Source organism: Balaenoptera ricei, chromosome 1, assembly GCF_028023285.1.
Source record: "Balaenoptera ricei isolate mBalRic1 chromosome 1, mBalRic1.hap2, whole genome shotgun sequence".
In the NCBI taxonomy this organism is placed as follows: domain Eukaryota; kingdom Metazoa; phylum Chordata; class Mammalia; order Artiodactyla; family Balaenopteridae; genus Balaenoptera; species Balaenoptera ricei.
Genome location: NC_082639.1, coordinates 96,193,098 through 96,220,452, shown reverse-complemented (window position 1 = coordinate 96,220,452; position 27,355 = coordinate 96,193,098). Strand labels below are relative to the sequence as shown.

Genomic DNA, 27,355 nt, shown 5'->3' with positions numbered 1-27,355 from the left:
TGTGGCAAGCGGGGGCTACTCTTCGTTGCAGTTCGTGGGCTTCTCATTGCGGTGGCTTCTCTTGTTGCGGAGCACGGGCTCCAGGCGCGCAGCCTTCAGTAGTTGCAGCATGCGGGCTCAGTAGTTGCAGCGCAAGGGCTCTAGGGCACGCAGGCTTCAGTAGTTGTGGCACGCAGGCTCACTAGTTATGGCTTGCGGGCTCTAGAGCTCAGGCTCGGTAGTTGTGGCACAGGGGCTTAGTTGCTCTGTGGCATCTTCTGGGATCTTCCTGGACCAGGGATCGAACCCATGTCCCCTGCATTGGCAGGTGGATTCTTAACCACTGCGCCACCAGGGAAGTCCGTAGGTGCTGGATTTTTATGCCATAATGGTCCACTTTCTTGGGAGAAACCAAGATTTCCCTTCTTATCCACAATCAGAGCTACCTGCGGCTCCCTTTCACTTATGATATATAGGGCACAAACACATTTACCCAGAGGAGTCTACATTCAAATAATCTTGTGAGACATTCACCACCATATCTGATATGAGTAAGGGCTGCAGAGCACCTTGCATCCCTGGGTGTTCAGGAAATACTATTATACTCAAGTACCTATATAGGTACATAGGTAATATTTATGTAGGTATATAGGTAGTTACTATATATTAATTTCAAGAGAACTTCAAAAGAGAGAGAATACTGAAATTAACTAAAATTTTTTAATAGAAAGGCCACGTTAAGTTGACCAGAAACCTAAAGGATACCATTCTTTTCTCAGAAATCTAAAAGGTCCCTGACGATTGCCACTTGGAATTTCTCCTCAGTTTTATTAGTGCCAAACTTCTTATTGGCTAGGGACCACAAAACAAAATTCCTGTTGAATTCACGAGGGAAAGAAAGAAATGATGGGAAAAACAGATGTCAATACCCAAAAGGCTTATTTCTACTTTTCCCCTACCACTGAATTGCCTTGGTCATTTACAAACCTAATCTAAGGCCAAGTTATGAACTTAACTTGAGAGAGACAGGCCTGGAGAGGTTAAGGCCTTGACCAGTGGTATATCATTAACCGGAATCAGAACCCTGGCGTTTCCCTTTCAGTCATACACTGCCCACTAAATGACTTCCTAACTGGCTATCTTTCTTGAACACATAATTCATTTACAGTCTTTCTATGAAGCTGTGAAGTTGCTCTTCTACGCTTAGGGAAGGGAAGCATGAAGCACAAAAAAGACGGCACCGTCAGCTAATTCATGAATAACAGAAAAAGCAGTGAACAATTTGAATCCCACATCCAGAGCTCTGGGTCACCAGGTCGAAAGCCTGTACTGGGGGCAGCGGGCAGGAATGGAAGGAAATGCTAGTAATATTACCTTGACCGTGCGGAAACTTGAAGACTTTCCTACGGACTAGAACTCACCAACTTTTCTCAACCAACGAGCCACGGGAGGGGTGTGCTGAAGCGACTGGACTCGCCCCCGGCGCCCGCTCAGACGCACCGGAGCGCACCTCATCACCTCCCAAGTCGAGTCCTGGAGGCCGTCACACAGCACCTGGAGGAAGTCCGCGCCGGAGCCGGAAAAGCGGGGAGTCCCGCCAAAGGCCGGGCAGGTGGAGAGCGAGGAGAGACTGGGACCAACGTGCTCTGGCGGGGATTGCGGGAGTCGGCGAGGGACCTATCAAACCAGGGTTCAGACAGACCGACTCTCCATACAAGTTCCCCAGTTGCCAATCTTGGGATGGCTTCACAACGTCTCTAAAACGTGAACTCTCACCACACACCTTCCGTTCCGAGCGCCCCTAGCAACCACCAGCGATTAAAAGCGGAAAAACGACCTTTGTCCCGCCCTCTCTGGAACTACCGAGGCTGGGCGGGGGAAGCGCGTTGGCCCAGTCACCTCGGCGGGAACTCCGACCAACCAATAGAAGGCAGGTATAGGAGGGCGGGCTGAAGGGGTTGCGAGCGCACGCGCAGTTGGTAACGGAGACTTGGCTGTGTGGCGGTGTGGGTGAGTTGGGTGCAGGTGGACTCGTCTTGGCCCTCAGAATCCCCGAGTGGCCGCTGCTGCTTTCTCCTGCCCTTACCATGTTTCTCACCCGGTCTGAGTACGACAGGTCTGTGTGGCTGGGGGAAATGGGGTGGGAGTTACGGGTCGGCGGGCCCGGGGCCCGGTCTGGGCCTGGGTTCTGCCGTGTCATGGGGGCGCCCCAGGATCCCGAGTCTGGCCCGGCCCGGGGATCTCTCGCCTTCCCCAGCCGCCCGCTGTGATTCCCCAGGTTAGAGTTGCGCCTGTCGGCCACACTTGTCCTACCGCTGAGTCACTGCTGGGTCCTAAGTCGGTGCGGAAGCGTGAAGCTCCGCTTTGTGCTTGGGGAAAGAAGGCTGGTGCGCCGGGACTCCGACCTTTAACCTGGGAAAGGCCAGGAGTCACCCACTCTCCCCTTCATCTATTTGTGCTGAGAGTGACTGCCTTTTTAAAAATGTAAACGTGTGCCTGGAAGAAAAAGCAATTAGAGATCACTTAATGGGTTTGATCATTTCAGCTCCCTTTTCCTTGTAGGACGACAACCTCGTTTTCCGTTTCTTAGCTGTGGGAATAGAGCAGCCATTCCTTTGATTGAGATGTAATGGGACGTGCTGTGATGTATAGTTTCTGCAGAAGAGCGAAGGAAGGCTCAGCTTTGCCCAGATATAGTGTATGGAGTCTGATTTTATGGGAACTGGAATTTAGAGTGTTCTCAAGAGTTTTGTCATCATGCTGATTCAAATAGACCTAGGCTTTTCTGACTTTTTAAACAGTTTAAAGCAAGTTACTTTAAATGTGTGTTGAAGACCAGATCTGTTTTTGAAATCAAAGCTGTGAGATTGTTGTATTTGTATAAAACAAAAAATCTTCTAGAGCTTGGAAATGTTAAGTAATATTAAATTGTACATACTTATGCTGTAGGCATTTTTACTTTCAGTTTCTGTTTTGATCAGTTACGTTTCACATAGATATTGTTTTTTTTAAATTTTAAAGCCAGGAAAGGCAGATGTTTTCTTTGTACTAGATGGCTTGAGAAGCTGCATTTCTTGTCAAGTATATGTTGAACCTGTCAAAAGTTTTATCAGTTAGAACTACCACTTTAAGAAAAAAAATCCTTTTACTGACTCATAGAAGATGTATGTGAAGTTTTAAAACTGACGCCTTAAAAAAAAAAAAAAGAAAAAACTGACTCTTTTTCCTACTGTCCTATAAAATGACTTTGTTAGTCAATATTTAGCTTCCAGAGCATTGAAGAGAATCATCTTTGTGTGATATAATTTTGAGTAAGGGGTGTGTATGATGGAAATTGTTATTCTTATCAGAAAGCCTTTATTAAGGTTTTTGTGATCATTTACTTAACATGTTTATTAACAGCTTTGTGTGATATAATTTTGAGTAAGGGGTGTGTATGATGGAAATTGTTATTCTTATCAGAAAGCCTTTATTAAGGTTTTTGTGATCATTTACTTAACATGTTTATTAACTGCTTTGTGTTACTCATTTTTGTATCTTCCTAAAGAATGCCTAAAACAGTCCTTTTTTATTCACTTAGCTAAGGTACTTGAATGCTTGTCATACGGCAGTGAACAATATGATCCTTTTTCTCATATGGGAGACTGTCTTTTAAAGAACTATTTACAAAAGTAACTACAGTATAATTCAGAAATGTGTTCATGTCATTAGAGAAGCTCAAATCAACACTATGGGAGTTTGATGAGAGAGATTGCATTCAATATTAGGGTATTATGGAAAACTTCAAAAGGAGCTGATATTTAAACTGAGCCTTAGAGACTTCCCTGGTGGTTCAGTGGCTAAGACTCCACGCTCCGAATGCAGGGGCCCCGGGTTCGATCCCTGGTCAGGGAACTAGATCTCACATGCATGCCGCAACTAAGAGCCCGCACTCGGCAATGAAGATCCCACTTGCTGCAAATAAGACCCAGCGCAGCCTAAGTAAATAAATAAATAAATTTAAAGAAACATAAATAAACTGAGTCTTAGATGTAAGGTTTTAATAAATATGGAGAGTGAGAGTGAATAGTTTTGAGGCAGAGAATATAGGATGAACAAAGGAGGGGCAGTGGGAAAGCATACATAGTTCGTGTTTGCAAAAATTCTAGTCTGCTGGCACATATGATACACATATGGGAATGGGGGGGAGATCTGGGAAAACACTATGGTGCTAGATACTGGATGGTTTTTAATATGAGGTTGAGGAGTTTGGGTCTTATTTTGTAGGCATCTGTGTGGCATAAATTATCATTTTAAGAAGTTACATAATCATAATTGTGTTGTATAGAGATTAATTGACTGGATTAGAGGAAAGAGAATCAATACCAGTTAGGAGGCTATTAAAATACTTAGGTGAAAGGTAATGAGGGCATTGAGAATGGAAGGGAGTGTTGAGCTACTGTGCGGGGCAGGGGGTGGGGGGCCTGGGGGGGACTGATTTGAATTGATATGACTTGGCATATGGTTAATTATGGGAAAAGGGGAGGAGTTAGTCAGATCATTCAGAACTTTATAGTTTGGGGAACTGGGAGATGCGAGGTGTTTTAAAGTAAAAATGAAGTAGGAATGGCAGGAGATGTAGCTGATTTTGCAAGGATGACTGGATTTAAGAAGATATTTCAGACTGGAAAATGTCAAGTGTTTGGTACTAATGGGATATCCAAATGGAAATGCTCAGGAGGCTTTCAGATTAATCAGGAAAGAGGTCAAACTGGTAATAGAGATTTGGAAGTAGTTAGTGCTTGACATAAATGAAATAACCCGGAGAAAGTTTGAAAACAGGGCCAAGAGCAGAGCCCACATTAGGGAAGACTTAGCAATACCTCAACAGGATGAAATTCCTGAATTAGGGTGAAAATACTGTATTCGTATTCACATAGTACTTTACACTTTACAAAGTGCTTTCATAATCTGCGCAATTCAATACCGATTGTATTATGACAGAGGCAGGATAGTTTGTTTTTTTTTTTTTTTCATTTGAGTGAATTAAAGTTAGTAAGTGGCAGAACTAGAATTTAATCCCAGGTCTTCTGCCCTCGGACTTTCCTCTCAGTGATTTTTAAAAGCTGTTTCTTAGAGTCCTAAATTTCCTTTTAAATGACATTAGGGATAGTACCTCTGGGGAAAATAGGAGGCTGGAATGGTGAGATTCTCTTTTGACTCCTGATAGTTGAAAGCTTGGTCTTAGATTACCTAAATTCTCATTCCAGTTCTGCCTCTTATATGCTGAGTGACTTTGGGCAAATTACTCAACCTCTTTGCGTCTCAACTTCCTCATCTGTAAAATAGTATCTGCTTTAGAATACTGCTTCATGGGATTGTTTTGAGAATTAAGTGTGTTGTCATTTAAAGGTTTATAACAGTGCCAGGCATATAGTACATATTCAGTAAATGTCAACTTGTATTATTATCTGTTTTATATTTGAGATATATATATATATGTAAAATATTTCTTTTTAAAAAAACGAGTTTTTGATAAAACAAATTTGAAAACACTGCTCTGTATCATCTTACATGTTATAAACTCCAGACTCCATAAACCAAGGAGCACAACTATTTTCATTCATTTGTTCAAATATTCTTAAAGTGTCCATTGTGTGCTGAAAGCTTTTATAGCTAAGACCGTGTTGCCTCTTCTCCAAAGGGATTTCTAACAGATGAGCAAGGAAAGGTTGGGGATTGTTTAAGGGAGAAGAGCAGTCTGGCATGTATAATGTATTGAGTGAATTAACTAGGTTAGGCTTTAGGAACTACAACAGATCTCAGTCTGTTGTTCAGATAACAATACTAATTCATACAAATAAATAGAGAAATGTCCCTGTGGCTGGCTTTTACTAAAAAGTAAGATATTAACATCAAATTCACGTAATGGGAAGAGGATAAGGATAAATGCACATTTTCTTAGGAATTGCCTGATAGTTTGGGGGCATGAATTTACCAAAGGGATTCCAAATTGATTCAGGATTGAGGCAGAAAGTCACCTGCTTTCATTTAATCAGTTTGAAGATATTATGGGAGTGGGGCAGAGGTGTTCTATGTATAGGTTCCATTCTCTTGAAAAACTGTTAATGTACCGAAAAATAGCTACAGATTGTTGTGGGTAAAGGAGCATAAAGATAGTATGCACATCTTGTAGCCATCTGAGCTAGATGTCAAGGAACTTGACTTTAGTGTCTCTATGCTTATTTTTTCTGACAATTTTAATACCTTTTTTTTTTTTTTAATTATAGGGGTGTGAATACTTTTTCTCCTGAAGGAAGATTATTTCAAGTGGAATATGCCATTGAGGCTATCAAGGTATAGTATAAGTGGGGTAGTTTTTGAAATTTCATGGCAACTTAGTACTTTGCTGGCAGAACATTTGGAGTAAATGTGTTTTAGCTGTTCCTTTAGAAAATGTTCTTTATCTCCCTTTAATCAACCACAGTTAACCTTTTTAATTTTTTTTTTTTTTTGAAGTATAGTTGATTTACAGTGTTGGGCACAATTAACCATTTGTATAACAATTTCAATCCCATTCCTAACAACTACTTTGGAACTTTTTAATCAAATAACTGCTTCTTAGTTATGTAAGTAGCTTTTTCTTAGTGGGGTTGGAAGGACATGTTTGTGTATATAATCTTCTTGGCTATAAAGAAAGGGGTATAGAATTCCTGAGTTAGCACCTGGGAGATATTTTATCATCTTGAACAAATCATTTAACTGATCACCTGTATTCTTGTTGGTAAATTTGTCAATTTGTACTAGACATTTTTGGGTCTGAATAAGAGATGTGTCCTGTAATCTAACAACAAAATCGAATAGTTCAAACCAGTATTCAAAAAATTAGTTAGAAAGTAAGCTATTTATACTTAAAGTTAGTTATGTGGGATCTTCTGTTTGTTGGATTATGGATAATCTAAATTCTGCTTTAGATCTAAATTAGGTTGTTTAGGATAAGGTCCAGGCATCAGTATTTTTAGGGACTACCTCAGTGATTCTTAGTGTCTAGCAAGGGTTGAGAATCACTGATCTAGTCAAACTCTTCACTCTGTTTCAATCACCTCTACATCCCCAAACAGCTTCTGTTTTTATAGATCTAGTGATAGAATATTTTCTCACTAGATAGCTCATTCTGTTTGGAAATAGTTCATAATGGTTTAGAAATTTATCCTTATATTGAATTGAAAGTCTAGCTTCCTGAAGTTTCCTTCAGTTGGCCCTAGTTTTGCCCTTGAACCATACAGGGTGTTTAAACCTCTTCCATAAGACAATTCCTCACATATTTGAAGAGAACTATTGTGTTTCCCTCTAAGTTACCTCTTCTAGAAAGAGTATATTGGGGGAAATAGTTATATGAGAATCTGGAAAGGGCAAAGAAGATTCTTAGTTGAAGACATAGAAGTGAAGGTGGAAACATTGTAGTAGATAGTGGGCAGAAAACGATGGGCCAGCTACAAAAAGTGCCTATTTTCTATTTCTAATCATGTGTGCCCTATATTTAAACCATATGTTACTGTGAAGTCTGAGATTATCACAATTGCAAGCTGTAGCATTTATTTTGAGCCTCAGCTAAGATAATAGTTCTATCCAGATGTGCAAGCCAAGAGTAATTCTCAGTTTTTTTGATTCCCCTTAAGTCCCTTAGTGCTAGTAATTTCCACATTGCTTAGAGTTAACGAGATGGTATCTGATCTCTGTAGCCCTAGTTTGAGCTAGGATGGAGTAGTGCCATTAATGTATGCTGCTTAACCTGTGTAAAAATTCATACTTTTGGGTGTTGAAACAACCTTGTTGTTGTCTTGGCAACTTAGCCAATGTGAAAGCAATTTGATAACTCTAAGGATTTAGTAGTATGAAAGGAGCTGGAGAAATGACTAAAAATAGCCGACAAATAGAAATTATCACGTAGAGGTGCTGTATGGATGGCATGGGTGAGATATAGCCAGATGAGGTGGGGGCAAAGTGACTTTTAGAGTAGGTTTGGGGGAAGAAATGGAAATCTGTGACAGTGTCAAAATTATTGTATTATTTTGAGCATCTGGACATTGGTTACTATGCTAGTGAATTATATTAAATAAATAATACATAGTCAGTTCAAATGTTCCCTTTCTTCCCTTCTCCGTCTCCCTAGTCCCAACCCGGGGTGGAGGTGGAGTTTAGTCAGAATTGTAATATTGAAGTGTCTGGGGATAAATGTAATGTATAATAGAAAATTATCTTGATTTTGATATATTTTGTAAAATAGCCTGCCTCAAAATATTGACCCTTTTTTGGAGTAGAAGCATAGAAATCTATTTTTTAATTAATTAATTGATTGATTGATTGATTTTTGACTGCATTGGGTGTTCGTTGCTGCGCGCGGGCTTTCCCTAGTTGCGGCGAGCGGGGGCTACTCTTCGTTGCGGTGCTCAGGCTCTAGGTGCGCGGGTTTCAGTAGTTGTGGCACGTGGGCTCAGTAGTTGTGGCTCGCGGGCTCTCGAGTGCAGGCTCAGTAGTTGTGGCACACGGGCTTAGTTGCTCCACAGCATGTGGGATCTTCCCGGACCAGGGCTCGAACCCGTGTCCCCTGCACTGACAGGCGGATTCTTAACCACTGCGCCTCCAGGGAAGTCCTAGAAAGCTATTTAAGTTGGAGGCCAAATTGAACAAGTTGAAAATTTTTCCTTGTGCTATGAGAACTTCCTCCACAAAATAATTATAGGGACTATTGACATTTTAGAACGGATAATTCTTTGTTGTGGGGGACAGACCTGTGCATTGTAGGCTGTTTAGCAGCATCCCTGGCCTCTATCCATTAGATGTCAGTAGCACTCACTCCTCCAGTTGTGACAGCCAGACATGTCTCCAGACTTTGTCAATTGTCCCCTAGGGGGTAAAATGGCTCCCGGTTGAGAATAACTCTGCTAGATAAAATTTTAAGGTAGGTACGGGGACTTCCCTGGTGGCGCAGTGGTTAAGAATCCGCCTGCCAATGCAGGGGACACGGGTTCGAGCCTTGGTCCGGGAAGATCCCACATGCCGCAGAGCAACTAAGCCCGCGAGCCACAACTACTGAGCCTGCGCTCTAGAGCATGCGAGCCACAAGTACCGAAGCCCACATGCCACAACTACTGAAGCCCATGCACCTAGAGCCCATGCTCCACAACAAGAGAAGCCACCCCAATGAGAAGCCCATGCACTGCAACGAAGAGTAGCCCCCGTTCGTTGCAACTAGAGAAAGCCCACGCACAGCAACGAAGACCCAATGCAGCTAAAAATAAATAAATAAATAAATAAAATTTTTTTAAAAGTAGGTATGAATTCTGTTCTGCTCTGTTCAGTTGGAGATTCAAGATCAATACACTATACATAAAACAATTAGAGGACAACTAAGTGCCAAATTAAATTCTCTGACAATGGTTTCTGACTTTTTTATTTTACAGTTGACCCTTGAACAGGGCAAGGGTTAAGGACACCGACCCTCCAAGCAGTCTAAAATTGCCCTGTAATCTATTGATATAGTTGGCCCTCCATATCTGTGGTTCCTCATTCACCCATTCAACCAACCACAGATCAGTACTGTTGTATTTACTATTGAAAAAAAAAAATCCACATGTAAGTGGACCTGCGTAGTTCAAACTTGTATTTTTCAAGGGTCAACTGTATTTTTAAGGCATACGTGCATGTAGTTTTAGCCAGAAGGTAAAATAGTTTCATAAACCTTGTAACAAAAGCAGAAATCCCTGAGCCTGCCCCTCTTTATCTTCAGCTTCTCAGATGCAACATTTTAAAGTCTTTTAGCTAATTTTCTTGGCATTTACTTCCGTATCTTTAAGATAGGAACACAGACTTACATTTTTTTCACCTAGGTATTATCCACAGACTTTTCATTATGAAGGATGAAGATATCTGCCCCCAGTGACACACAGATATACAGTTTCCTACTGGGCTAGAGATAGGGCAACCCTCTCAATGTATATCATATCTATCATAATTTTGTTAGATCATTAGTCAACATTTCTATTGGTAAGACTACGTAAATGCTTTTCATACCTGAGCTGGTTTTCTGTTTCTGCACAATATGGTTTTCCTGGGAGTTTATAATTCTCTTTAAAAAATTTGCCTAATTTAGTATGTCAATATCAATAATTCATCCCCAGGGTCTCTCCAAGTTATGTATATCCTCTCAAAACACTCAGGCACATTAAGTATCCTGTAAAAGATTCTTAAAGAAATCTCTGAGCTTTTGACCAGCTCTAATCTGGACTGGTTCTCTGGGCCTGCTGCACAGCTGTATACTTAGCATCTTCTATCATCATCATCCTAGGAACTCTCTTTAACTCCCTCTTGCGTTAGATCACAAGTCATTTTCTTTTTTTTTTAAATTTTATTTATTTATTTATTTATTTATTTATGGCTGTGTTGGGTCTTTGTTTCTGTGCAAGGGCTTTCTCTAGTTGTGGCAGGCAGGGGCCACTCTTCATCGCGGTGCGCGGGCCTCTCACCATCGTGGCCTCTCTTGTTGCGGAGCACAGGCTCCAGACGCGCAGGCTCAGTAATTGTGGCTCACGGGCCTAGTTGCTCCGCGGCATGTGGGATCTTCCCAGAGCAGGGCTCGAACCCGTGTCCCCTGCATTGGCAGGCAGATTCTCAACCACTGCGCCACCAGGGAAGCCCCATTTTCTTTTTTGATGTATTCCTTCAATTTGGTAGAACCCGTTCTCCAATGATTTCATAAGAGACTATTTTTAATTTCCAAGCATTTTTGTTTTTTTCCTTTTTCTTATTAGTGTCCTGTTCTTGTTTTATGGATGAAATACCTTTTTCAAGGACTAAAAAAAATTTTTTTCGCCAGATTTCTTTTTCCCCTTGAACAAGCTAGATTCTTTAGATATATATATTTTTAAACTGCAGATCTTGACCCATTAGTGGGCACTGAATCAATTTAGTAGGTCATGGGAGCATTTCTTTTTTACGTAGACTGGAGCAGTAGATCTCAGAATGCCTTGCTCATAGTATTGGTGAGTGTTTTCTTTTCTTCATGAAACTTTGTTTCTATTATATTTATTTCTTTGTATCTGTTTGTGTATTTTGGTCATGATATAAAGTATATTTCTTAATGTAGATTTGGGTCAGAAAATTTGAAAACTACTGCTCTAGAGAAAACTGCCTCTTCTCATTTCATGCCTGGAAGGTGCTTCTGCCTGCTCTCTTCTGAGAGCTGAGCAGGGAAAGAAGGCTGGGGTTCTCAACATTAAACTTGTCAATTTTTACTTAATTCCCCTGTTTTCCTGTAGTACTCTGCCTTCGATGGTGGCATCCCCCAGTCTAGAGACCCTCTGTTTTACTCTCTCCAGAGTCTTCTACAGGAGTGGGAGTGGGGGCCATCATCTAGCTTTACAACGTAGGGTAAAAGATCTGGAAATCTGTCTCTTAAGCAAACGTTGAACTAATTTTATAATTTTTAGCTGTTACGTTTCTATTTCCAGAGGTCCTTGTTGCCACCATTCCCTTTTTGGGGGGTCCTATGATAGAAATCAGGTTGTTGCTTGACTTTCTTTACTGCTGGGTTAGGATTTGGATTTCTCGGGTTTGCTAAGTAAGTAATCACTAACCCATCTTCTTTCTTTAAAATTTTGTGTCTGTGTCTTTGTCCATTCTCTTTGTCCTAGTGGATTTATCCAGTCCCTGCTTAAGCCTTTTAATCTCCTGTTCTCAGGCTTGGAGAAGGAGTAGAGCTAATGTATGTATTCAGTCTACACCTTTACTTAGAAGTAAGAGCACTCATTTTTTACATAAAATTCTTTGACATTTTATCTCCTGTAGTTATGCATGTACCATTAAGAAAATATACAGTGAAAAGCAGGTATATATATTTAATAACACTTCTAAATAAAGTCACAACTTTACACATTTGAAAAATAATACATATATGTATGAGACATGATCATTCAGTCTGCATGCGTTTTAAGCATGTTATGCACAATGATTTATGAAATTCTTTGGAATACTTTGCAATAACAGACTCCAGGAATCTGATGCTCACACTGATAGTCATTGCTTTGTAGAACTAAGTAAATATAGTCATTTACTGTAAGTAAATATAGTGATTATTTACAGGAGAGAGCACGTATAGTCATGGAAGGCTTTATGAATGATGGGTGGAATTTGGATAGGCAAAGGGAGGAGCGTAGTCCAGGTGTGACGGCATGGGCAGAAGTGCAAGGGTAGCGGATAATATGGCATGAGAAAATGGATTTGGCTATACCTGAGGGTATAGCTGGAGAATGATAAATAATAAAGTTGGAAGTGTAAAGTAGGATTAGGTTTTGAGGACTCTGGAAGCTTACTTGGATTTTATGTTACAGGCAGTATAGAGAGATATTAGTTCTTTAGAGAAGGAGAAGTATAATGAAAATAGCATTTTATTGTATCAGTCAGGCCATAACATGAAAGATACTTTGGGAGAGAGAGATTAAAGATAGGGAGACTAAGTAGGAGGCTGTTGAAGTAATCTTGGCATATAAAAAAATAGCTAACATTTGTTGCTTGTTTATTATGTGCAAGTTACCATTTTAAGCATTTTATGTATGTGTGTTTACCCCTCTTGATGTGTAGGTATTGTTATTATTATCCCCCTTTTGTAGATAAGGAAACTGAGACAAAGAGGGGTGGGTAACTAGGATGGTGGCATGGAGATGGAGAGATGAAATCAAGCTATATGGTAGACTGCTAGTGACCTTGAAAGATATTTTTATGTTGTTGGTGGTGTTTCTTTTCTTTTCTTTTTTCTTTCTTTTTCTTTTTTTTAAGTAAATTACTTTTCTGGAGGTCACATAGATTTGAGGGATATCACCTTTTGGGATAGATCAAGGTAGCAGAGGTAAAAAGATACCAAGTCCAGAAAAAACATTAAAGTTGTATTACTTCTTGCCCACTATGTTTAGAACTTTAGAATCTGCCCCTCTCCAAAAAACTGGCATTAGAGTTGATCATTTTCCGGACATTTTCAAGACCTTATTGAACTTCCCCTTTAGAAGCACAAAATTCTGTAAATCGGTGCTCTTGCCATTGACAGGAATAGTACATTATTAGGGTGCTCCTTATTTTCTCTGTGTACTAGATATGGCTGATTGAAGCTTCTATCATGTGAAGATATACAGAGAGATTCCTGGTGAGTATGTGAGACTGTTCTTTGACTTCTATATGATAACCATAACCTGTTTCTCTTTAGCTTGGTTCTACAGCCATTGGGATCCAGACATCAGAGGGTGTGTGCCTAGCTGTGGAGAAGAGAATTACCTCTCCACTCATGGAGCCCAGCAGCATTGAGAAAATTGTAGAGATTGATGCTCACATAGGTAAGGAGTAGGAGAAGGCTGTTCTGTAGGATCTTGCCTGGGTTAATCAGTCTTCTTTGATGTTTCAAGAGAGGTTCATTAGGTGAACATCTTATCCCTTGTTAGTTATCATTTTCCAGGTAGTAGGCCATTGTGCATAATATAGGTAGTAGAAAGCAGTTATAGGATTCACCTACTCCCAGACGTTCCTTTCTCCCTCAAATTTATACTTGGCAAATGTGATGGTTATTGAAATATGTGAAGGTTGAATCATAGGCCAGCTCCCTATGATGGCTGGGTCTTCATTGATGCATAACATTAGGAGCCCACCTGGAGCAGAGGATTGTGTGGGAAGGTAGGGGTGTCCACTAAGGAAAGAGAAATTCTTAAAGATCTTCAGAGTGGCTAAGGTGCAGCGAGTATAAGGATGATAGACTTTGACCCAGATCAGTACTCTTCCTCTGTTTTCAGATTTATCATTTCAATCTATCTCCCGTTGCCTTCCCTTCCTCCCTTTTTTGGGTCTCTGTTAAATTCCCCTGCCGTGGCTTCTGGCATCATTGTAGCATGATGAGTAGTTCTACTTATTTATAGCATGGCATTTTATTTGACTGCCCACATTTACTTAACCTATCTAGTCATCTAATTACTGAAACATCGGTAAAATAATTAATTGCTTGAAGGCGTCAGAATCAAATGCCATAGTGTTGCAGGGAGCTTAACATTATCTCTTTCATAGATATAGAAACTGAGAGTTAGTCTTTTAAGATTAGAACATTGTATCTACTTTATCTGAAGCCATCTACCTTTTGGAGGTAGGTCAGTGTCACTTCATTCAACAAATTGAGAACCTCTTATGTGCCAGACTTTGTGCTAGACACCAGAGGCGCACAAAGGAATGAGACATAGTCCGCTTGTGTTCCAGGAGCATACAGTTTAATCACAGAAGTAGATATGTAAATAAGTCAATGCAGTTAAGTGAAGTAGGTATTAAGAAAGGCTGTAGTGTATGCTTAGTAGGGGTACAACGGAGGAAACAATTAGTTTTCCCTGGGGCCAGTGGTAGTAAGGCTTTTAGAAAAGGATTCCATAAAGGTGATGCTTGAACTGAACTGAATTCTAAAAGATAAGGAAGTGTTTACCAAGTGAATAAGTGTCTGAGTGTAGCAGGGGAGAGCTTTCTGGTTGGAGGGAATAGAAAAGAGCAAAGCTGTGGTGGTGTAAAATATAAAATACCCTGGCACACACAGTTTGGCATGACTGGCAGGTGGAATGTGGCAAGAAACGAGTCTGGGATCAAACAGTGGAAGTCCTGTTTACCACACTAAAGAGCTTGAACTTGATCCTTTTGCATTAATGGCCAAGGTTTTAAGCACTGAGGAAATATGATCAGATTAGGATTTGAGAAAGACCATTCTGATAGTAGTGTTGAAGGTAGAGTGAAGGGGACTGAGACTGGAGGCAGGGAGACCAGGTCTGAAATTTTTTTAATAGTCCAAATAAAGAGATGATGAAGGCTTAACCAAGGTAGTGGCCAGAAAACGGAGAGGTGAGGACTAATGCCAGACAGGCTAATCAGACAGCGATTGATAGAATTTGGGATTCAGTTGGTTGTGAGGGCCAGGGAAAAAGATGGAACCTAGAAGGGAAATGAGTCTGTGGTCTATCCAAGTAGATATATTAAGGGAGTCATTTGGCTTTATAGGTCTGAAATGTGGGAGTGAGACCCAGGCTGGAAATTTAGATTTGAGTCATGACGTGTAAAGTCACAGCCATAATCTTGGCATCTTGGGCCATCACTCATATAACTAGTTTGTGTTTGGTCAGGAAGTGAAAAGACTTGATTTTCTTCTAGGGTCTTCCATTGTAGCTCATAGTGAGATAGTTATTTTTTTCCCTTGTTTCTCCTATTGGACTGTTAGTGCTTGCTTAGTTTGAAGGTGCATCACGGGCTACAAAAGAGTGCTGAAGGAATGCTTGAGGATGTAACGTGTGGAAATTCATGTTTGATTAGCTGCTCTTCTCTGTCTCCTACCTTAATAGCTGGACTTCTCTGTCATTATGAATGGTTTTTATTTGTTAGTGATATAATTATACTTGTGTTCAGTGCAGACGATTTCCCATCTAATCTCTTAGGGTATATTGCTATGGGATTGCTGAATGGCTGTCATGGTTTCACTGCAGAATTTCAGTATTTCCTGAGTGGATGAAAGAGTTCTACAAGGATTTGGCTACCGGGTCACTGTTGCTTTTACATTGCAGGTTGTGCCATGAGTGGGCTAATTGCTGATGCTAAGACTTTAATTGATAAAGCCAGAGTGGAGACACAGGTAAAATTAGCATCACCTCTCCTTTTTACCATGATGCTTGTGTTCCTTGTTTAGTGATGATATAACTGCCTGGGCTGTACTGCAGGTATCTGTGTTAATATCAGATGTAGCTCTTGGGAGTGATTTTGGGTAGAATCCCTAGTTACAACTTTCTGAGGCTTGGAGTCTAGCCATCCAACCATTGCAGCTTTAAGGGAGCCCTGGTAATAAATAGTGCTGACAGTCTCTTGCTTCTTTTTGACTTGCCTTATATAAAGCAAGCGTTGCACTGCATTCTGTTCCCTAACTGACTTTCTATGGGAGCACCATAGCAAGAGGTAGAAATAGCTAACGGAATCCTCACCCCAACTGCCTTTGCAGCTAGGCTTGCAAATGACAGCTCTCCTGTAGTGAGTAATGATATGTACCAGGTGATAAATGCTGGTTAGGAATACTGATTTTTTTTTTTTTTTTTTTTAACTGAGCTCCTGCTGCCTGCAGAGTAGTAGACTGGTAGGAAAAAAATATCTGATTGGTAAACATTTTTTTTTGTGCTTATTTGCAGGTTTGCTGTCAGTACTTATGTAAGAATAAGTCATTTAATTTAAACTCCAACAGAATGATAAGATAGGGCCTTTGAGGGAAAGCGGCACTCAGCTATTAGCTTTCACTTTGTGAAAAGACTAGATTTGGTGCTCTGAAGGGTTAACTCTGTTTTTCAAGGGAGCAATCCTCTCCCTTGAAAAGTCGTCATTGCTTAGAGTCCTTTTGGTGTAACTTTATTTCCAGAGCTATTTCTCTTCCTCTCACGCAGTCCCGAGCATTTGAGTTTAGTGTTAAGGAAAACACACCAGAGCTTGAGCATTCAGTTTTTAACCACAGTCAAAGGGATGTGTGTAGTGAGATGGTGGGCTACTTTTAATGCCATTCTTACGAAAGGTAGACCATGCTTTGCTCTTCTTTTAGAACCACTGGTTCACCTACAATGAGACCATGACAGTGGAGAGTGTGACTCAGGCTGTGTCAAATCTGGCTCTACAGTTTGGAGAGGAAGATGCAGATCCAGGTGCCATGGTGAGTTTGATGCTTGTGCCAAGCTTTCTTGCTGTCCTGTGGAACTGAAGACATTTGTCCTCGGAACATGTCTTTACCATCTCTTCTCGCCCCCCTACTTTGTAGCTATTTATCTTAATACCTCCTGCTTTTTGGTTCTAGTCTCGTCCCTTTGGAGTAGCACTGTTATTTGGAGGAGTTGATGAAAAAGGACCCCAGCTGTAAGTACCATTTGGCCATTTTTTTCCTGCTTCCTTTTTGGGAGAATTATTTACATTTGGGATGGGACTGGTGGTTTAAATCAAGTGAGAAGATTATTGTAGAGTTGTAAAAATGAAGGGCTTCTAATTCTATAAAGTTCATTGATTCTATGCTGCTTACACAAAAACAAATTTGGGGATTTTATGAAGAACTCCTCTATTGGAACCAGTGCTATTTGTAGAAAGAAATTAGAAGTAACTTTGTTGCTGTAGTCAAAATGTGTTTTAGAGCCTTGCTTTGGAATATTGATTTGATCCCTATCCTCAAATAGTATTTAGACAGGCATACATAAGTGTCATATTTATATATACTGTTATATAAAGTATTCTTATATATACTTCTCTTCTAAATCCCTGAGGAAATTATTATTAGTTTTCTTAAACACTTTTTCTTTTTCCTTGAAGTGGGTTGCTTAAATAATAGTTTATTTTTACTCTTTTTTTCTGTATAATTTTGTGCAGTCTTTCAATATCTTTTCATCTTTCAGTATAATGGCTTTTTTTTTAAAGGATATTTACATTTTTTTTTCATTTATTCCCAGACTTTAGGCTGTATAAGTTTCTGGCCAAGCAGCTTTGATTATTAATAAACATAGCTTTCCCACCAGTTATTGAAGACTTAAAAAAATTTCTTTAAAGTATTACCATTAGGTCCAATAGGCATGATTAATTATCATGCTGAATTAAGAATTGTTTTTTGGTGTCTGTAAGAAACTGATTGTTGGCTACTATCTTTAAAAAATGACAGGATCATTTAAATCTTTACTTCTGTTTCCTGAATGCTTTTTCTTTGATGGCATATCTTTTTTTTTTTTTTTTTCACACACACACACTGTATTTTATTTTTACAAGAGATAAATAGACTGACACCAAGCATTGTAAATGGATGACCACAACAAAAGCAATAATGATTGCAATTACCAAACATGAAACACACTCATACTATGTCATAATATTGACATTCAGTCCAGTAATCCTCCACTGTAACAGATCCTTTACTTTGCAGTGAAAATTGATTTGTATATTCTTTGCCTCTGAGTCCTTGTGGGATTTTTTTTTTTTAATTCAAACAGAAAGTCACAAAAATTATAATCATCCTCATCAGTTCACTCAGTCCCATGTAATTAATTTTTTTTTTCATCTTGATCTTTTGTTAGCACTTTTATGAGTTCATCAGTTTTTCATTAGAGTTCTGAAAATGCTTATTCATTCAGTTCAGCAGTACAGTTACCAGAAACCTGTACTTGTCAGAGTCTTTTCTATGAATTCCTTGAAGATGAAACCCTTTTATAGGAACATATTTGCAAAAGCATCAGAGTACACCCAGAACTGTGTAAATGACAAAAGACTTAAAAATGACCACAATTAAAGATTTGATGAAAGTTCATAATAGTGCAATTAACAAGGAAATTTAGTTATTTCTGAGATATACATTTTAAAGTAATAACTAGAATTATGACTTATAACATTATACCAGAACATATAAGATTTTTAGAAATTTCACGTAATGTCTGAAACATTTATATTAACATATTTCCATACAAATAACCCAATGAAAGTTTAGTATTAGTTGTTTTGTTTGTTTTTTATACTGCAGGTTCTTATTAGTCATCAATTTTATACACATCAGTGTATACATGTCAATCCCAATCGCCCAATTCAGCACACCACCATCCCCACCCCACCGCAGTTTTCCCCCCTTGGTGACCATATGTCTGTTCTCTACATCTGTGTCTCAACTTCTGCCCTGCAAACCGGCTCATCTGTGCCATTTCTCTAGTTTCCACATACATGCGTTAATATACGATATTTGTTTTTCTCTTTTTGACTTACTTCACTCTGTATGACAGTCTCTAGATCCATCCACGTCTCAACAAATGACTCAATTTCATTCCTTTTTATGGCTGAGTAATATTCCATTGTATATATGTACCACAACTTCTTTATCCTGGTTTCTCCAGCCATAGAACATCTTTTGGATCTGTGCCTCAGTATTTCCTGGCTGCAGGGCCAAGCATTTATATTTTTTAGTGAGACATTTGTTACATAAAATGCCACCCTTCTTAAGCATTTTAATCCTCTTCTTTTTGGTGGTTTTGCAGGTTTCATATGGACCCATCTGGAACCTTTGTACAGTGTGATGCTCGAGCAATTGGCTCTGCTTCAGAGGGTGCCCAGAGCTCCTTGCAAGAAGTTTACCACAAGGTAATCAAGCATTCTCACGACTTCTATTATCTTTTTTTTAAATCAGGGTATAATTTACATACAATAAAATGTACAGACCTAAGAGTTCAGTTCTATGAGTTTTGACAATTGTATACACCCTTGTAACCAGCACTTAAAACAAAATATAGGGACTTCCCTGGTGGTCCAGCGGTTAAGACTCCATGGTCCCAATGCAGGGGGCCCCAGTTTGAGCCGTAGTCAGGGAACTAGATCCCACAGGCCACAGCTAAAAGATCCCGCCCACATGCCACAACTAAGACCCGGCACGGCCAAATAAATAAATAAATAAGTAATTTAAAATAGATGCATATATATATAGCACACTTCCATCACCCTGCCCCAGAATGCTTGCCTCCTCTCTGTTCAGTCTCTTCCCCCCTTTCAGGCACATTTACCATTGTAGATTAGTTTTGTCTGGTCTTTTTTTGAATAGAATCATACAGTTTGTATTTTCACGTCTGCCTTTTTTTGTTCAACATACTGTTTTTGAGATACGTTCGTATTTTTGCACATTTCAATAGTTTCTTTTTATTGATGAGTGGTATACCATGGTATAGATGTACCACAATTTGTTTATCCTTTATCTTCATAGCTTTACTTAGCAGTTTATATTTCCTGGTCTGGCTCTCCAAGCAAGTGGGCATTTGGTACTTTTTATCTTTGTGTGATGGGAAGACTTGGTTTGGGGTAACTCATTGTAGTGGCTGAAGGCTGCCCTACTTGTCATTCAGGTGGTTCATACAGGGATGCCTGCTTACATCAGCCTCTCCTAGTATTGCTCTTACGTGTGCAGGAAATCAGGTACAAAATGGAGTAAGAAAAGAGCAGATTTTCTAAATCATTGGGCTACCTTCTAGATCATTTGGGAATTATTATTCACAGGATATCATCAATATTATCTTGCTTCTACATTAAAAGACAATAACTAGAGAAGTGTAACTCTTTCCTCTTCAAAGATCACTTACCATATTACAGTTGGTAACTTTGTTCTGGTTCAAAATAAGACTTTTTTTTTCTCTGAATAAAGGTACTCTACTTATTTACCATTTACCTGAATTCTGGAGATACTTATAATGCACTGTACTTATTGAGATGTTTGATTTATTGATATTTGCTAAATCATTTCTTCAGGGAGATATAGGGGAAATCTTTGAAGGAAGGAGGGATTATGTGCAATTAATGGCTACTCTTCTTACCCTCTTTGTTTCAAGTCTATGACACTGAAAGAAGCCATCAAATCTTCACTCATAATCCTCAAACAAGTAATGGAGGAGAAGCTGAATGCAACTAACATAGAGGTATTTTTCTGTTTTATTCAGATATCATAGCTCTCATTGCTGAAGATCAAGATAGTAACATTTTTGTATGCTCAGTTCTTAAGAAGTTATTATCCTGTGAATAAGCAACTTTAGTAATGTGGTAATGGCAGAAGCCAGAATTTGGTGAGTTAAAGAATAAAAGGGAGTGATGAAGTGCAAAACAAGAATATGCTGCCTTCTCAAGAAGTAATTAATGTCAGCAGCAGGCAGCATTAAAGAAAAAGATTTTTGTCTTTTTAAGGATGGGGAAAGACTTGAAAATACTTTTATAGTCTGAGAAGCAAGTAGTGGATAGAAAAATGTTAAAAGAATTAAAAGTGGAAGTTAGATAATGATGGAAGAGTTCTAGCAGAGAGAAGGCATGGTACAAATGAAAGAGTTGGTTTTGAAAAGTAGAATTGATTCAGCATTATACTGAATACCCATTATGTGCCAGGTACTATGTAGATGCCAGGGATACAGACACAGAAAATCCAGTTCCCATTAAGTAGTATAGAGGACATACAGATAATAACAGCTTGGGTTGATACTTCTGTAATAGCAATATGAATGGATTGACACAGGAACATATAACTTATACTGGGGCATTAGGAAAGCTTACTGGAAGAGGTGAAGTTTGGAGAAGGGAAGAGAATGGTATTCCAGGAAGAGGGAACAGGACATGTAAAATAACACTGTGCGTAAAAGGGAACTTTGAGGGATTTATCTGAATGCTGGAGTGTGAGATGTATATAAGATAGGGAGATGACACTGGAGAGACGTGGACCAGATTCTGTATGCCCTTATATAGGATCCTAAGAGTAGACAGGAGGATGGGAGGTAATGATGAGTAAAGTTAAGGCAGGTTTGGAGGTGAATTGGGAGAGAGGTGTTATATTTCCCTGGTGATTGTTAGATCATCTGCCGAGGGTGGGTGAATGCAACAGTGAAATTAAGAAGAATGGGAAATATTTGGAAAAGTCATTATGGATAGGGAAAAGGGAAGACAGGGATAAGTAAAAGGATTGCTGGGTCACATTAAAATATGCTAGCTGAAGCTGAAATCACAAAACAAGTTGTTGTAAAAAGTCAGGATAGTGGTTACCCTTGGAGGCATGGTATGTATGTATATTATATTTTAATTAAAAAATTTTTAAAGGCCAACTGAGGCTGGAATCACAAATCAGAAATTAAACCAATCAGCACTTACCAGGATACTTTTCAGCTATACTCAGCATAGATTGAGAAAATGCATATTTGGATAAATCTCTGGCAGAGGATTGACTGGTTATGGGCAGAAGAATGGAGAGAGTACTGGAGAGTATTATTTGTCAATCTGTCACCAGTAGAGCCTGGTTCTGTAGGCTGCAGTGAAAGGGGCAAAATTGGGCGCCAGAACAAGGGGCTGGCCTAAAGGTGGGAAGGTGCGAGAAGAGTTGGAGAGAGGTTGGGGCTGCGGGAGGGGTGTTTGGCTTGCTTCTTCAGCAGTCATGGAGAGAGGGGGTTATGGAATGGAAATGGAAAACTTACTTCATAAATAGTTGTTTTTTCACCTTCTCAGCAAAGATTTGAAAATGCCCCTTCGTGCCAGTCTCTGAGATGATGAGGCACAAAAAATGCAATGATAGCCCATATTGACCCTTAGGAGGGATTTTGTCAGTTCCTTTTGTGCTTTGTTTTCTGTGGTACTGAATGAGATAGGGTCTTGGCATTTCCACTAAGACTATCTCCTTGCTACCTCAGAGTAATTCACGTGTAGCTCTTTTTTTATTTATTTATTTATGGCTGTGTTGGGTCTTAGTTTCTGTGCGAGGGCTTTCTCTAGTTGCGGCAAGTGGGGGCCACTCTTCATCGCGATGCGCAGGCCTCCCACTGCCACGGCCTCTCCTATTGCGGAGCACAGGCTCCCGACGCGCAGGCTCAGTAGTTGTGGCTCACGGGCCCAGCTGCTCCGTGGCATGTGGGATCTTCCCAGACCAGGACTCGAACCCGTGTCCCCTGCATTGGCAGGCGGACTCTCAACCACTCCGCCACCGGGGAAGCCCACATGTAGCTCTTTTGATTTCACAGGGAAGGTTCTAAGGCCTGCCTGGTTCAACTAAAACTTCAAAGATATTTTTTAGCTCATTCAGTTTCAGTGCAACTACAGTGTTACTTTGAAGAGAGCATCAGGTGTGTTTCTCATCCATGCTCTATCATTAATCCCTGACTAGAGTTTTCTTCGCTTTAAAATGGGGGCACTTCCACTTTTCCAAGCTCTAACTCATGGTTTCCAAACCTGGCTGTCCATCAGAAATCTGTATTTTTGAAATCTCCTTGGGTGACTCTGATGGTCAGTCTAAGAAGGTCAGGCATTTGGGAGCCACTGCTTTAGAGCCCATCCTCCTCTATCTCTTTGAGGTCCCTGCTCCGCCAGTTGTCCCTTGCGTCACCAGCCTCTCCTCAACAGCCACTTCCCCTCAAAAAGGGAAAATTTCCAAGTTGCATCTTTCTTTAGAGAAACAAAAAAACAAAACCCACCTTTGTCAACCCCTCTCTCTACCTAGTATCCTTTTTTTAAAAGATCAACTTCGTTGAGGCATAATGTACATACTGTAGTGTGAGCCTGTTTTAAGTTTACAGTTCAGTGAATTTTGACAAAGGTATAACCCTTGTATCCGCAACCACAAGATACAGAACGTTTCTGTCGTCCCCAAAAGTTCCCTCATGCCCCTTTTTAGTCGCTTCCTTCCCACTGATCTGCTTTGTGTCACTATAGATTTGTTTTGCATGTTCTAGAATTTCTTATAAATGGATCTTACAGTGTGTATTCTTTTTGTGTCTCACTTCTTTCACTTAATAATTTTGAAATGCAGGAGTTCGTTACATTTTATTGCTATTCCATTCATCGTCTTTTTTAACCTTTAATTGCTAGACGATGAATCTGTATTCATTGTCTTCACTGCCTCGCTTCTCATTTATTTCTCAATCACTGCCATTGGTTTCTGTTATTATTTCCCTGAGACTGCCCCTTGCTAAGATAACTCCTCTTTACCAGATTTCATGGTCATTTTTAAGACTTCTTATATGACCTTTTCTGAAGCAGACACCTCAAATTTTTGACAGTTGTAAAACTAAACTCATCATTTTTCCTGAAAACCATTTCCTCTTCCCTTATTTCTAATTCTGGTTGATGACACCTTCAGTGAACCTGTCATTCACAGCAGAAACCTGGAAGACTCTGACCTCCCTTTGCCTTCACCGATTTGTGTCTTTGCCTCCTTAAATAACTCTCATATCAGTGCCTCTTCTTCATGCCTACTCCCAGGGCCTTCTCTTGTTCAGGCCCTCATTTTTCTCCTGCCTTGTATGTTTTGAGATTTCCTAGCTAGTCTTCCTGCCTGTAGCCTTGTCCTCCTTTTCATTCCATTTCCCCTGCCATTGTGCTACTGAAGTGGATTTTCTAAATTGCATATCTAAGCTCAATTGTCCTCCACTTTTAAAAAGTCTTTTCTGACTCTTAACTGTCTGCAAGATAAATTCCAAACTTCTTTTCATGTCACAGTAATTCACTACTTCTTAAGGCATATGTTTAACCTGTTAGGTACCTTGCTAATTTTACATGCAATTATCTTTTAATCCTCACAATAGCCTTATGAGATAGGTATTCCTACTTCCATTTCACAGAGGAGGAAACTGAGGCTTTGAGAAGGTAAGACCTTGCCCAAAGTAACAGCATTGGTAAATGGTGGGGTCAAGGTTTGAAACCAGGTCTGATTCGGGGTCCTGTACTTTCTACCACTTTAATACACTATCTCTATGAGCTCTGAACTCCTGCTACCTCTCCATTTCATCTCATCACATATGCAACCTCTGCTCTAGTCATTCAGAATTACTTTCAGTTTTGCAAATACATCATCTTGCTTCGTGCATTTATGCATTTGCATATTCAGTCTGCCCTCTGCTCCTTGACTGACCCATTCTTGTAGTGCTTTAAGACACAACTCAAAGATTGCTTCTCCTTGAAACCTTCCTGGACTCCCCCCTAGATTACTCCTTTGTGCCTTTATGTATGCTTGGCTCTGTTGTAACACTTACCTGACATTAAAAGCATTTGGCATCTAGCGCTCTTAGTAAATAAGACAGACTTTCTTCATCTTTGGATCTCTTTGCTTCGTACAACTGTAACTAGTTACACAGGTGCTTAGCAATTAATTACTGATCAAATCAATAAAAGAAAATATCTGTTTTACCTGCCTCACAGAGGTTTTTTGAAAGTAAAGTGAGGACTTCCCTGGTGGCGCAGTGGTTAAGAATCCGCCTGCCAATGCAGGGGACGTGGGCTAGATCCCTGGTCCAGGAAGATCCCGCATGCCACGGAGCAACTAAGCCTGTGCGCCACAACTACTGAGCCTGTGCTCTAGAGCCTGCAAGCCACAACTACTGAGCCTGAGTGCCACAACTACTGAAGCCCATGCGCCTAGAGCCTGTGCTCCGCAACAAGAGATGCCACCTCAATGAGAAGCCCGCTCACCGCAACGAAGAGTAGCCCCCGCTCACCGTAACTAGAGAAAGCCCGCGTGCAGCAAGGAAGACCCAACACAGCCAAAAAAATAATAATAAATAAATAAATAAATACATGTATTTTTAAAAAAAGAAAGTAAAATGAGATAAATAGAAAAGTAGCTTTCATATTAATTATGTAAGTAAATGCAAGGAGTTATTTTTACTCATCTAGTGATGGGTACCTTCCTGAAGGCAGTATTTGGTTTAAGTCCTGTTAGTATTGATTTGCAGCCTGGTTCTATAGGACTGGTCTAATTCAGAGTTGCCCAGTTTCTGGTTTTTAGCCCCTGTAATGGTTTGGGAGGACTAGCTTGTGAGCCATGGGTGACTTGACAAAAAACTCTGTAGGCTCTCACTCTTCTCTGGTTTATTGACTTTGTATCTCTCTGTCCTCATGTCCTTAAGAAAAGCATTTATATATTTTAATTTCCTTGGAATAGAACTCATGGTCTATATGGACATCACTAAATTATTTAACATATATTTTACAAATATGTTTGGGACTCTTCTGATATTTCGTATAATTGGATAGATCTTTTAGGAGAATCTAGTGGAGACTGCAGGCTTTGAGAGAACATTTTTTTTAGTCTGTCCCCAGACCAGATCTTCAGGTGTTTTAAGATGTGCAGTAGTAGTCTTCTTCTAAATTTTACCTGTAGTTGAGGCAGAGAATAATAAACATCATGTAACTGGGCTATGCTAATTTTGGCAGTTTTCAAATTACACTAAATATCAGTAGTGAATATTACTCAAAAAATGCCCTACTATGTTTAATTTTAAAGTTAAAAAAAGGTAATATAAGGAAATGACATTTCAAACAAATTAAACACAAAAGCTAAAGGCAAAAGTGAAGTGGCACCTATTCCTCAGTATTACCCTAAAACATGGGACTATGTTGTCAGCAGAGATGATGGAAAACCCGGTGGTTTGGCTAAATTTGAAACTAACCATCTTCTGACCCTAGTCTTTTATTGCTCAAATACATTATAATCTGGACTGCTGGTTATTACTAATATCTTTAGTCGCAACTGATTTCCTATGGTCAGTGTTAATGGGATCTTTTCATGGCCAGTCCTTTTAAAAACAAAACAAATGTTTTTCTTGTTAAGTTACCATATGGGCAGTTTTAGAGAAAATAATACCCAACAATAATAGTTAATTATGTGGTGCTTATTACAGTGTTCTAGACACTGTTCTAAGCACTTTACATGGATTGACACATTTAATCCTCACAACTACCCTATGAGTTAGGTGCTTTTATCCCCATTTTACTGATGGAAATTGAGGCGCAGAGTGGGCAAGTATACCAAGGTCACATACACAAGCTCGACTTGCAAGTGTGTGAATATGCTTTTAATATATTTCTAAAGGAATCTTTAACAGAAAAAACTACTGACCCCAATTTGCTGCTTCTTTTGTGATCCTTGTTGAAGTAACCTCAAGAAGTGACAGTGATGCCAGGCATTTGGTTAACTATTATGTGGTGGGTTAACCTCAAAATAGAAAATTTGGTCAAGAAGATTTTTATTTTGGAGTCAGACAGCTATTTTAGGAACCTGCTGCTGGAAAGGATATCCCTGGGACAGCAGATCCCTTAGTTCCTAATGAACAGCTGCATCACCAACAACTTCTCCTGACTGTGCTGGGGCTATAAGCAGGGTGATCGAGCCGAGCTTACTAACCCTTCTCTGTTTTCTTTCTAGCTAGCCACAGTGCAGCCTGGCCAGAATTTCCACATGTTCACAAAGGAAGAACTTGAAGAGGTTATCAAGGACATTTAAGGAAGCTTGATCCTTAGAATTTCTTGGGGACAGTTTCAATTCTCCTAGTTGCCCGTAACTTTTATTTCCAGCTCCAATTCCTTGGAAAATCTCCAGTGTATGTGCATTTTTTTATGATGTCTGTACATAAAGGCAGTTCTGAAATAAAGAAAAATTTTGAATATTTGTTAATAGACTATTCTCTTCTAATGCAGTCTTGTATATAAAATACTTGTGTTGGGGGCAAAAAGGATAGTGGTATTAATATCCCTATCCTATCAGTATCTATTCTAAAATTGTTTTAGTGGCTCTGTACAACAGAATCAACTATATTATGAATTCCTTGGTGTTGACAGATGAACTCCCAACTAGTCCAACTCCTCCTCATGTGTTATAGGTACTAATACCACTGTAAACTTCAGTTCTGTAGTTTTTCTTGAGTAAATAGTTATTTTTGCTGCTTTCCTTATATGAAGGAGATGCTATTAATTGACCATCAAAAGAACATGTTTTGAGGCCCTTCCCAAAACTGATGGGTTGGAATAAGCCAGCTACAATGTTGTACTATTTCTTGTGCCTTAAGAG

The 27,355-nt window shown here is 39.7% G+C and overlaps 1 protein-coding gene across 1 annotated transcript; it reads left to right on the top strand.

Annotated features, from left to right (window-relative positions):
- The first annotated feature begins 1,963 nt into the window (after positions 1–1,963).
- Positions 1,964–26,962, top strand: PSMA5 (proteasome 20S subunit alpha 5). Its single transcript, XM_059900820.1, has 9 exons — positions 1,964–2,095; positions 6,249–6,315; positions 13,214–13,340; positions 15,582–15,649; positions 16,595–16,702; positions 16,844–16,902; positions 19,044–19,146; positions 20,379–20,465; positions 26,714–26,962. The coding sequence occupies exons 1-9, from the start codon at positions 2,067–2,069 to the stop codon at positions 26,789–26,791; spliced, it is 726 nt and encodes a 241-aa protein (XP_059756803.1). The 5' UTR covers positions 1,964–2,066; the 3' UTR covers positions 26,792–26,962.
- Positions 26,963–27,355: the final 393 nt, after the last annotated feature.